We start from the raw sequence: 13,514 nt of genomic DNA, 5'->3' as shown, positions 1-13,514 counted from the left end.
ATTCATAGAAGACTCATAAATCATTGCGTCATACTTTACTTAATATACTGTAATTACCATTCTCATGGGATCATGGCTGGCTGTAAAGTAAAGTAATGCAGATCATTTATCTGATGAAAAAGCACGACATGGTACCTTTGTTATGGGTTTATTACAGTTGGAAATAATATATCCTGGATAGTCATGCCCTCAATGGTCCATTACATTACATTTATCAGTCTTCAGGGACATTAGTTTGTCTGTTTACTACAAAAAGTTCAAGTAAAGTACATGTGTATGTTTTTTTCCCTTTTCTTTTGATGTTTATTGCAGCCTGGAAAAAACAATAAATGCATAAATTAAATTAATCTGTGATATACTCAGACATATTGTAGTCCCGAATAGTCCATTAGACTGATGCCCAAGTTTGGCTTGGACAAACTTCCATTTAATTATTACATTTGTTGCATCAGTGCAGTTAGTCGTGTTTCTTGACTTGTGCTTTATTGAAGTATAGTCGTATTCATTCCAATGGCACAGTGGACGATATGACACAACCAAGGAACACACATTACTTTGGATGAAGTTGGATAAGACTGAAAGAGGGAGGAAGAAAATCCATCACGATTGACACTTAATATCATGTAAGTGGGACGAGCAGAGTTCTGCAAAAGCAAACGGGTCACGGGGATCGTGTCCGTGTCAGCGGAGGCTCATAAATCCACGACGCGGCACATGCAGATACAGCACATTACTGTCCCCTGAAAGCCTAATACAATTTATGTAGTAATTCGATTTATTACGTCGATAAATTAAGAGTACGCGGAAACCAAAATCGAGTCCAGGAGATAGTTGCTGGGCCGCTGCGGAGTCAAGCTGTAAAACCGTAAACCAAAGAAAATGAAACGTAAATTATAATAAGGGTATGGGGATAATGATTCTCTGACTGTGACATACCGTGAATGGAAATATTATTTACTTGCTTTTAAAAGAAGGTACACTTTAACGGAATTGTATACGTTTTTTTGTCCATATACAAACAAAACAATCTGTTGTTTTATGAGGAGTTGATGATATTGCAGCTACGTGTAAGTGAACACCAGCCTGGCAGGGTTGTTAGTCATCACTCGGAGGTTGTTACGTATCACAGCATAAACCTCCATGACAAGTATAAGGAAAATAACTAATGGAAATTTAAACATGACCATAATATTATTGTAATTCTGGGAAAACATGAGGTAAAATTGCATTACTGGACTGTGCAATTAACATTGTCACACCCTAGTATTCCTTTAATTATTTTCCTAGTTGCCCATCATGACCAGTTGTGAATGATGAGTACGTATAACCTCTTGTTCTGTATAGTAATCTATACATAGCTGTTAATAATTAAAGTATTCCAGTATTACAGCATGCGTGCTGTAATAAGGAAACAGTGGCCACATTATTCATGTATATATAAAAAAAGAAGCATGATGCTTTGTGAAAAGGAGAATCTTTCCATTCAGCGTGTTTATTGGAAAACTAATTGGATGCAGCACACACACAGAATGTACAAGCACCTGATGAATATTTAACATACACTCTTTTAACGTATTTGCCATTGAGCTGCAAATGCACAGGGAGCCACGACGGTGGTTAAAATGCAAAGAGCTGCAGCCCCTCGTGTGAGCTCCTTAATAAGCACATATCCATTGACAGACAAACCAGTATTTATTTCCCCCCCAAATAACTCGTACAGGGGGGTCGACGACCTCTGATCGTCCAAGCACACTTCAACGTTTCAAGAGGATTATTTCTGTTGCAAGTGAACAACAGCAGGCAGAAGACATAATAATAATAATCATCATCACCATCATGCAAAAGGAAGTGATCGCAGAGTTAAACATTCTTTGTAGGGCACAGCCAAACTGCTATATTTTAATTAAATCCTAAACAGCAGATAGAAATGTCTATTTTGTAAAATAAGTTTTAGTGTCATCAAAGAAATCTCCTTATACACGCACACCCGTCTCATAAAAGAAAGAAAGCAAGGAATATTTTGGTTTTTAAGTTAAGTATTGTCTGATTTGAATAATCAATACCAGGTCAACAGAAGTATTTTCCTATTACATTTAATGGCATTCTTTCACTCTGTATGCATTTAGTGTTACAGATTCTATGGGCCGATGTTTTCTTAGTGGCTGTGGGTGGAAAGCAGCTGGAACTGCTGTGAGTGCTCTCAGACTGCTGTCATTATCTCAAATATCACATAATGCAACTCTGTCTGCAGGAGCGGGAGTCTTTAATGGAAGGGTAAAAGTCAGTATTTCATTTCTGTGTTGAACAAGACTTTGGGTAAAATAGTTTAGACATTTTTATGATTATTGTTAGTTAGTGTTTACAAATCACCACACGTGTGGTTTACTTGTTAACTTTTGTTGTAGTGTTTCACCTTTTCATTTTCTCTGTGCATTAAACAGTATTTCAGTAAGGATTTTTTTTATAGTTTTAGTGTTAATATCTTTATATATACTGTACATGTTTTGGTAATGCATGTTTATTATTTATGCATCTGCATCTGAATAACAGAGTAATATTATAGATTTAAGTGTCATTTCAAACGTGCATGTGCTTCGCTGAACAATATCTTTCCAAACTTCTCTGCACTCAAAAACAAACACATCACATCACATGGATCTTCCACCTCAGGGTCCATGAACTCAGGGTTCAGGTTGTGCTGGGACTCAGTTAAACTCGCCTCTGAAACCAGGCACTACACACTCATGACTCACCGAAGTGTTAGCTTGGCTTAGTGATGCTTTAACAGATGCAGCAGAGGGACCGCTTATGAAATATTGACAGAAACAACTGTACTTAGTTACTTTCCACGCAGGTTTCCTCTCTGAGTATGTGACAAACTGTCAACACAATTATTTGGAGTGAATCTCAACGACCGCCTGCAGCCCCCAGAGGCTTTTATTTGACCTCACAGGTTTTATCCATTGAGGAACAACATTTTCAAGCGCCGTCTGATAAACACTGAGGGTCACTGCAGGTGATGAAACATATGGGGCTCAGTTAGTGTGGTTATCGCTGTCCTCAGGCAGTATCCAAGCAACCAAGGACTGTACTAAGACGGAGCAAGGAATGCTGCTATGCATTATTCAACAGATGGAACCAGCGAGCGGTACGTGAGGGCAAACGGCTAAAGCCAGACAGCTGCACAGAGAGTGAGGCACGACGTACATCCACAGATTGGCAGCAACCAAAACATGCACAAACAAAAACATGCACAAACATGTAACTTCACCACACAGAGTCTCTGACAGTGGGACTCTGCTTTCTCCACTGACTCACTCTTGACACAGAGATCAAAAAGTTGCCTGAAACTGACCTTCGATTTATTCCTTGGTTGAACATGTGGGAGAGCCACTGAGCCCCATCAGCCGCAGTACATTTATTACAGAGAGAGGAGTAAATGCTGACAAAGACAAGAATCCATCTCAGACCTCTGAGGCTCAAACAACCTCCACGTCTCTCTCTCTGGGAGGTAGAAACACCTGAGGTGTGTGATATGAAACAAAAATGAGAACTCTTCCCTTTGAACTATTGGAATGCTGCTGTGATTGTCCCCTCGCTGTCGCACAGGCCGCCTGACACACTCTGTCCTCACATTTCACATTATCTTTATGTTCATTATTTCACTCCTGTGGTCTTGCTGCCCTTTCATGTGAACCTTTAGAGAGCCAGGTCTCCCCCATGGTTAAAAAAAGAACTACATTTGATCAAAGTTTTGCCAATAAATAAATAAATTGATGATTGTTCATGAGCACACTTGCTTTAAGAAGCTTTTATTCTTTAAAAGCTCATTTGACATTAGATATCCTGAGATTACGACAAGAGATTCTGATTTGGTCAGGTGTGCTGCCACCTGACTTAGTACCCCAACCTCCAGGGCTCCGTAGTTCCCCGTTGTTTGAACAGATCTGAGTCTTTTTTAAAACAAAACAACAACGTACCTGTCATTTCACTGAAGAAAGAGGTGATCCTAATCGTTCACATGTTCAGCCGCTGTTGTCTGTTCTGATTCAACAACGCGTTTGGACAACACGGAATTCGTATTTTGAAACTTTTTGTTACGTCAGATCAAATCGCCAGATTATACACGTTGCCTGTTTCCGCCAACACAGGATGTTTGCAGTTGCTATGACAACACGTGAACGCTGCCTGTAGCATATTAGCATATATTATCAACCACCGGATCAATAAACACCCCTAAAATGACAATTTGGCACAAGTAAATAAAATCAACACTAACCTTAGGACCTTAACAATTGTATTGTCACAAGTTGTAATATAATATTTAGGAAAATAAATGTGTTGATCCTTTGGGACTTACGCAAGCTTAAATGACGGTTGTTTCCACTATTTCCGCGCGTGTGCTTTAAAAAAAAAATAAAATAAAAGTTCTGTCTGTGTCACCTCCAGGGCTCCGTATAGTTACCTTTCCAGAATGCAAACAAAAACAGTGACCACACAAATTACTAATGCATTGTCACTGCTGCGTCATCACATCAAGAGTTTGTTGCCAGTCATATTACATGAGTCATTGTCTAATATACAAGAGCATGAATGCTGGGGTTTAGAAGTGCATAGATTATGAGATGCATAAAAGATTGGCACTGCAGTGGCTGCTGGTCCGAACAACGGAAGAGTGAGCAGAGTGAGAGAGAGAGAGAGACAAAGAGAGGCATGGAGACACACACACAGGGGTGATTATCTCTGCTGTGTAACACAGAGGATTGGACTCAAGATGAGCCTCTCCTCTGGCACAAATTTATCTGTGTTGTCAGGTGTGCCGAGACGATTACCCACCATGCTGTGTTGCTTTGTGGCAATTCCCTCAGTGGAAGTCAAGTTCTCGCACAAGACCAGAGCCAAGGAAAGAATGGCAGCCTATTACTCACAGCACTGTCCTTCTGTCCCCCTCTCAAAGTCTGACGGACAATGTAACCTCATCTACCGGCTGCTGTGATTGTCATTTATGATCCATCCCTGTCCATTGATTTTTTACAGCAATTGGAAAGGCAAAACACTATTATAATGATATATATACGCAGAATATATTAGGGGCAGGGAAGTAGAAGGCCATATAGCTCCATGGCCATCACTGTTTGTAGCTATTATAAAAGGTTTTATCATACTAGAACTTTGCTTTTAGAATAGTAGATGAGGTTTTTGAGTAACTGTGCCATAAATAATCCAGCTTTAAACTGCTTTGTTTGCAGGATGTGGATTACAGAAGTTGGACATGGGTTTTGATTTCTTTTTTTTAAAAGAAAATCAGTTGTGTATTACATGCAGCCATTGTTTACCACTTTGTCCTCCACATGAGGGCTGCAGGGCTGCTGGTGCCAATCCCAGCTGACATAGGGCGAAAGGCGGGGTACAGTCACCAGTCCATCGCGGGGCCAACATAAGAGACAAGACAAGGACAAAAGGACTAAATTAAAATGTTTTAAGATGCATCTAGAGTTAGATTGTGGTGTATTAATCTACATCTCGAGGAGACTAAAAACGTTTTCACTCAAACTGAAATAAAAAATGGTCATAAATGTGTTACAAAGAAACAGACAACGGATCAAGTGACTTCTTTATGAAGAACAGAAAATATCATTTCGGTTCCTCTCATCATGTCCTCGATTGGAGTTTCTTATTGAACAGTTGATGCCAAAATTGGATTCTGCCAAAGAGAAAGTAAAGCCGTTAAGCTTTGGGTGTCAGTTTTATGCGACACTGTCTCATTTACCTCAAAGCTCTTGTATCTGTCAATACAATGACTACTGGGGCCATCCCAGTGGCAATGAAGATCTTAATCTACAGCCTTATTGATCTCTCTCTCTCTCTGTCTCCCTCTCTCTCTTTTTCAACATGCTCCTTAGGGTCAGATGGTATTGATATGTGTCCCCTCCACTGCTGGAGGTAAAAGCCAGATCCCATTTTCAGTATGTTACATGATTCTATCATTTACAATTGTCATTTAAAGTACTTCCACTTAGGTGAAACTTGTTGCCTGAACAATAACTCTGAGACCTTTTTGTTAACAAATGCTGTGGGGATGAGAGAGCTACTGTTGTGCGTCAGGGCTATTCCATTGCTCCCCCGCTATATATAATAAAAGCATGTAGCTCCCCTGATTTACACGGGGTCGTGAAAGGAAGAGTCACCGGCTTATTTATGTATATGATACATAATATATCCCCTGAATGCCACAGCTATTAAAGTGCATTGTTGTCTTGAGATGCAGTAGGAAGATAATTTCATTAGCGCAAAGCTCAAGGCCTTATGATAAATCATCTTTTATTTTCTATGTTGTGGTGGAGTCGTGCCAGTTCCTTATACATGTTCAACTGAAGTGGAAAAACTACAGCACAGAGAAGTGGAACATGAGCAGAGCTTTGATTCTAAGTGGAGAGAAATATACAAGAACTTTAGCACACTGGACAAACGTGTCCCCAAAGCAAAGCAGCGTCAGTCAAATCAAGAGAGAAAGGTATGGACAACTCTGCCAAAACCTTGAGGTCACAACAATGACACACATTGTGTTATAATAACCCTAATATTGGTGGTCGCTGAAAAGGTTGTTATTATCAATGTGAACAAAAAAGGTTGTTATTATCAATGTGAACAAAAAAGGTTGTTTCATGTAATTCCACCCATGTTCTGAGGGCGTAGAAACAGAATATAAACCCTACCACTCCATCTTTGGTCCATCACCCGTGTCCCACAGAATTTGGTTCTTGTAGTTACTTATTGTTCATTTCAGATGGGGCCTCACAGAGGATCCACAGGATTAAACAAACAATGCTAGATCTGGGACACGAGGATTAGCTTTTGCCCTGGAAACCTGAAAAACTGCCAACACCACCACCACCACCACCACCGCTATCGCAACCAATGCGTTTTCCTAAAGAGTGTTTGGAAGATTTAAAGTCCTATTCAGTAACATGAGGTTATAAGGCTTGTGTATAAATGTGTATTATGTGAATATGATTTCTCATATTTCCCTTGTCGTGTTTCTTGTAATGTCATTGACGTTGGCCCCAGTTCACACTAGAGTAAGTATTGGTATGAACAATGAAAGAGTGATGCAAATTATGATCCTAATCCTAAATGCCAAACAGAATGATGGGTTTCTGCTGGAGACTGTCAGAAACCAGAGTCTGCCAAAGTTCATCTTCTACTCAGCAGGGTTTAAAGTCTAAAGTGGAGCTGCAAATTAGCAATTGTTACAAACCTTTTGTGCAGCACATCAGCTTAATGTTCTGTCTTGGAACTAAATTTATGTTAAACTGCATTGTCCCCATTAAATAAATAGATACTCCTGAGACCATCTCTGTTTTTGCTGTAAGAATGAGTTAATGTAAGACTATACCAACATCCCTGCATACACTTTTATGCCCAGCTCATTTGTCAAGAACGACACAGGAGGGAAGTCAACACCACAATAAATTAAAGAAGAACAAACTTTAGGAACTCAGACACACAGAGTATGTTTAAAGTGAACAAAGGCCTTAATTAAACATTGTTGAAACAAAACCAAGCTTGAAGCCTGAGGGGCACCAGCCTTCCACGAGGATGAGAGAGACGCCCATGTTTGAACCATAGACTGTGTATAAAAATGTCTTCCAGTTAAAAAAAAGAGTAGCCCAGGAAGTAGTAAAGAAGTCGTGAAGAACTACATGAATGGAAGTCTATGGGAAAATTAGCCAATGTCTAACTATCGTTTAAACATTTTCCAAGGAGTTAATGTCTTCAGGTCCTCATGTTCCCACTTGCCTGGTTGCTGGTGATGTCAAATTGCAAAACTCAAGGTTTCAAGGTTTTGCAACCAGAAGACTACGTCCATCCTTTATATACAGTCTATATGACTGGAACCATCCAGCCAGATGAGGCTCCACACAGCCATAACTAACATTATCCTGCGACCCTAGACCATCACAGCACAATTCTTCCACTGCAAATAATAACCGTCCCAATTGCTGTTAGATTCTCCTACAGTCACTGTCATGTCTTTTCAGGATCACGACCACTGCTGCTTGTATGATGGACCTAAGAAGATATCCACTCGATGAACAAAACTGCACGCTCGAGATAGAGAGTTGTGAGTATCTGCTTTCTTTATTGTATTATGAATTATCTTCTGTGATATGTTGGTTTTTAGTGATAGGCCATGTGTCTGCATGGCTGATTCTAGCAGTTCAACCAATTTGCAGTGTTTCCCTTTGGTGAAAGTGGAAAAATAATCCTCTTTCCTTCCCAAATATGCTCTCAGCTGAGTTTGGTCTTCCAGAGGTAAATGTGTTGTGTCTATTGAGGTAAATACTAAAGAGATTACGGAGGTGTAGTGGTTGGCGCTCTTGCCTTTGCAGAAAGAAGACCCCAGATCGAGCCCCAGTTGGAACAAGGGCCTCTCTGCATGGAGTGTGCATGTTCTCCCCGTGTGTCGGGGGGTTTTCTCCTACAGTCCAAAGACATGCAATATGGGGATTAGGTATATTGGACACTCTAAATTGACTGTGAGAGTGGCAGCGAATGGTTGTTTGTCTCTATATATGGCGAACTGTCCGGGGTGCACCTCGCCCATCGCCCTATGTCAGCAGGGATTGGCACAGCCACACCCTCGTGTGGAGGATACAGTGAATAATGTGACGGTTAATGTTATCACAGTTTGTAGATGGTTCACTTTGAACAGATACTCTCATAAAATGAGTGATGTGTCACAGCTCGGTGCTAACGCCGACCTTCCAACTGTGCTTTGAACCACATTCTGTGGACTCCACTGCCTGCGGTGCTGAAGCGATGGAGAGGATCTAATGCTGTCCAAAGCTCGCAGTTATGGTCACTCGAAATTAACTGCAATGGCATGTTGTCCATATCCAATATGTTGTACATCTGATGTAAACTGCAGTTTTATTGCCAAAAAGCACCTCACACTCTCTGGATAATTAAGGTATCCAGATGTGTATAATATACATACAGATGGCTAGAGGGTGTTTTATAAAAATGTTGCTACCGAGCTGCAAAGTTTACAATTGGTAGGGAAGAGCATAAGGAGCAATGGAGGCAGTTTAAGGGTTTCTTTTTGTGAAATCACAGGAAGGAAGTTTAATTAGTGACAATTAGAGAGAGGTCCTTTGCATAGGAGCTGCCTGTTTTTACAGCTGATTCTTTGAGAGTGTGGTTACAATAGCACAGTAATGAAAGCTCCTCTAACTACCGATGGACCAAAGTGAGCTGCCCTGGTGCATGATGCACCCACAAGATTCAAAAAATGTCAGATTAATTGGGAAATGTAGAAAAATGTTATGAACAATACGCTGATATCACACACTGACTGAAAGCACACATTATATGCATCCTCAGATGGAAACTGGGACCATCTGTACTTGAGATCAGTGTGAGTTAAGTGTTGTTCTCATCAGGTTTGACAAGGTGACTTCCGGCCGGCTACTCTGAGCTCTCTCTTCTTTACTGATGCCTGTACAGTTGGCATCACGTCTCCGATCAAGTCCAAACTGTCCGTCAAATATTCGACATTACTGCCCTTTACCCTGTCTCTCCACCACTGCCACGTCTTAGCATGGATGCATGAGAGTGAGAACATGTAGACATCCATGCTCTCTTGCTTTTAAATTGACAGAAAACCCAAAATAAGGCACCACTGACCCTAATAAGCCACTGGGCAGGCTTGTTAGAAGATATTTCTCAGGCATCTTGAAGAGACTTGTTTGATCCTTGGTCACACACTCCAGAAAGGAGAGGGGGGGTGGAACATTATTTTAATCATGTTGCGAGAACATTCAGGTTAATTCATTTCTTATGACAGCCTTAAACCTGTTTTTGTGATTAAATTAGTTTATTCACACATTGTTTTTTTGTTTTTTTGCATTATATTTTTTTCTACATGTAAAGACAATATTTTGCTGTTCTCGTGCATAAGTAGAAAAGAAAATAATCTTTTGTGCCACATTTTCAGTAGATATAAGTTGACAGACTCGGAGACTAGCAAAGCAGTGAGGCCCCTCTGTGCTCATACTATTGTTATGCGTGACCTTCATACTAACACTGCTATGCATGAGACTACTCACTTGACATCCTACCAAGGGGAACAACAAGCACAGACACTTTAAATCAAATCAGACTTAATTGGGGATCTGGTACCTCTGGTAAGACGGTGCAAAACATGTAACCGCAAATGTTGCCTCACACTGTGCGCTGTCCATTTAAGCCGTACTTGTTTGAACGTAGTTCGGGGAAGGATTGTAAACAACGGGGACAGAGAGGGACGGTGGCTGTTTATAAACGAGCGCGCCTCACAGCGCAGCTCATCAGCACACTCAGCGTATACATCCTTCTCTTTTAATTTGGTGACAGGATTTTTTTTGTGTAAAAACACACTTGTGTTGCCTTGAGACTGTTTGTGTCTATGAATGCCAGTTTTTTTGTTTTTGTTTTTCTTCTTCGTGTTTGTAGGACCTTTTCTGGCCTAAACACTGACCTTGTCAGGACCTCGTCAGTGGTCCTCATGGGGCCCAACATCCAGTCCTGATGAGGAAAAATCTCATTTATGAGGAGCTATATAAGTTTAGGGCTAAGATTTGAATTGTGGTTAGGTGAAGTTTAGAGTTAGGCATTGACTGTTTGTGGTTACGGTCAGGGATAATGCTTGGTTAGGCTGTCCAAAATGAATGGAAATCAATGCGGTGTCTTAAGAAGGTGTCATTGTTGTTGTCCTCATGGGGACCATAGCTGTGAAATGTGGTGAGGTCGAAGTTAAGGTTTGACATTAACTGGTCAGGGTGGGGTGGTGTGTTTGAGTTAAACGCCTCTCAGAGCAGTATCATGAGGGAGATCTCAATTATCGTGGCTCTCGGATTATCGTCAATTAGTCTTTGGTTTAAATGGTCGATTTTTATGAATTTGAATCTCAGACAGTGTTTGTTCTTTTCTCACCACCCTGCTCACCAGGTTGTGTCTCTGTGCACGTCTTTACACTGTGCTCCCTCCCGTCTCTTCAGTGTGAGTGTCATTATTTCATGCTCAGCTCTTTGGCCACGTGCTGACTTGTCTCCATTGAGTTTGATTGTTTCCTAATATCTCCAGCAGCACTGAGCTGTTGACCTGCGTCTGTGATTTAATAAGCTTTGACAGGTTGATGTAACATCCAAAAACTTTCCATTTTGTGGAATCAGGCCTTTTACGCCTTCATGCTGACCTTTTCTAGGCATATTGGGCTAAAGTTAATTTGCTAAAACTGCGGTTCAATTACAAACTTTTAATCACATAATAAAAAAGCTATTTTAGTTCTACAAGAAAGTTATTATTATCATGTTACTTACCATGAATTGGTTATGATAGCTGAGTGAGATACAATGGGGCTGCATATAGATGTGCTGTATGAATACAAATACACACATAATATGATATAGAAATCATATTTAGAGGCTAACAAAAAACAATATGTCACGCCACATCCACTTTAAAGAAGCAGCACATGTGAGCGTGTAAAACTATTTAGAAAACTGCAGGGCAGTACCATCTGCTCAGGTAACCACAGAAAGATTCATTCAACATAATTCAGTCACTGTTATTATTTCACTTCATCGATTACAACATCATTACAGCTACCGGCCAAACACATAGTGATTTTTGGAGGGAAATTAGGATTTTGAAAGCAATTTTTAGATTATGACACCGGAAATTAAATTAAAAACATCCCGAGCAAAACATTGGACTTGAGGGCTTGATGAAAATATATGGGTTAGGATTCAGGAGATCGATGTTGAACAAGCTTGTGCTCTATTATTTGTGTAACTTAAAAATAATAATATTATTAAAGTTGTCTTTTTTCCTCCATAGGAAAATAAAAATGGGTTATCATCTAGTGTATTCTATATTCAAGAATATTGTCCATGGATGGAGATTGGTTCTTTACAGCCCATCAGTCCGTTATATCTACTGTGGATAGTCATGATAACGATATACTCTCTGGATATATAAAAAAACATGATTAGATTTTCTGTTTTCATCCCACTACAATGTTGTCTGTCATGCTGCCACGCTGAGATCTCCATGGCACATATGCACTGCAGACGCTGGCTTGTTTTCTCAAGCTCACATGCAGCAGTAGAGGACGATAGGAGACAGTTGGGTTTGTAACCTTTCAAGCCAGGTCCTGTCAGCTTTCATTTGTTGTTGTTGTTGTTACTTGTTCAGCGTCGCCACGATACACGTGTAACTCAGGACTTCCACTAACACAGTATAGGCCACATAAGGCTTTACCTCGCAGTAAGGAAACACCATTACCTGCATTATTTAAAAGGGTTAACCCTCTGATGTTCTAGGTCACTGTTACAGTAATGCAGTTTGCGAGTAGGACTGGCTTCACGAGTAGTAGCGGTGCACCTTTTCAATAAGTCATGACAAACGTATAGGGCCACTGAACCGTCAAGTAGTAAATCCTGCACACGAGCATGTTTGCCCTAATTAGCTGCTTTAGCTTTAACCATCCGTCTGTGTAAACAACAACATTAGGAATTCAATTAAATGAAATACTGAAAGAGAATGGCAAAAAAAAACATGGCCTCATCAATACATTGATATCCTCCCACATGCATGTTAAAACAGATTGCGTTGAGTTTATTTCGTATGCTCCAAGAGGCGAGAGAAAGGCATATAACGTTATTTCACACGGTGGCAGTGCACTCACAATGAAACTAACATTTCATTAAGACATCTTTACTGGCTAATAGTTATATTTTCTGCACCAGTGATCCACATCATATGGACAGAGCCACTTCCACTTCCTCTCTATCTCTCTGTTGCTATTGCTCCCCATCACAGGCCATTTTTAGAAACTGCAGACAGCTTCCGCGCTCGGGCTGGCATGGCTTATTTATGTATCTTTTAGATGTTCCATCCCCGTCCAGGCATTACTCTTTGCTGTGTACTGGGAAGATGTGAAGAGGTTTTTTTAATTGGTCACCAAGAAGACAGCATTAAATAATGAAATCAAACATGAATTAGAGATGTATTGAGGAGTAGAATAGGCAGTTGTTTCAGACGAAGTGTGTTCAATAAGTGTGACGTTTTGCATGTTATGTCTTATCGGAACTAATGTAGAATGGTGGTTTGGTGGACTGCTTTTGTATCCTTTTGGTTTTATGGTGCTTCTTTGTTACACTGTATGCAGAAACAAACATCTAAGCTCATAGATTGTCTCATAGACAATTTTGTGTGTGATAATTTTATGTTTTTGTGACCTTTATAAAGTATGGTGTTTGTGGTGTTTACATATCGCGAACTAGATTCTTCTCGACATTTTGATGTTTCAGAACAGCATTTAGACTTTGAAAAAAGGCCATCCCTGACTCTGTTTTGCCTGAGGCAATGTCAAAGCCCATGTTTTATCTCCCTCCAAAATCCTTCTTTGCCCATTAAAACAAACCAACTGGGACATTATTTCATAAGGTTGATTAAAAGGCCTGCAG

The 13,514-nt window shown here is 40.3% G+C and overlaps 1 protein-coding gene across 1 annotated transcript in view; it reads left to right on the top strand.

Moving 5' to 3' along the window:
* The window catches only part of LOC131458754 (gamma-aminobutyric acid receptor subunit beta-2-like), a 48,412-nt gene that overhangs the window by 22,029 nt on the left and 12,869 nt on the right, over positions 1 to 13,514 (top strand). Inside the window, exon 5 of the mRNA XM_058627988.1 lies at positions 8,043 to 8,125. Within this exon, the coding sequence (XP_058483971.1) occupies positions 8,043 to 8,125 (83 nt within the window). The remainder of the gene's footprint in view (positions 1 to 8,042; positions 8,126 to 13,514) is intronic.

Source organism: Solea solea, chromosome 4 (genome assembly GCF_958295425.1).
Source record: "Solea solea chromosome 4, fSolSol10.1, whole genome shotgun sequence".
In the NCBI taxonomy this organism is placed as follows: Eukaryota; Metazoa; Chordata; class Actinopteri; order Pleuronectiformes; family Soleidae; genus Solea; species Solea solea.
This window is presented reverse-complemented; position numbering and strand designations above follow the sequence as displayed.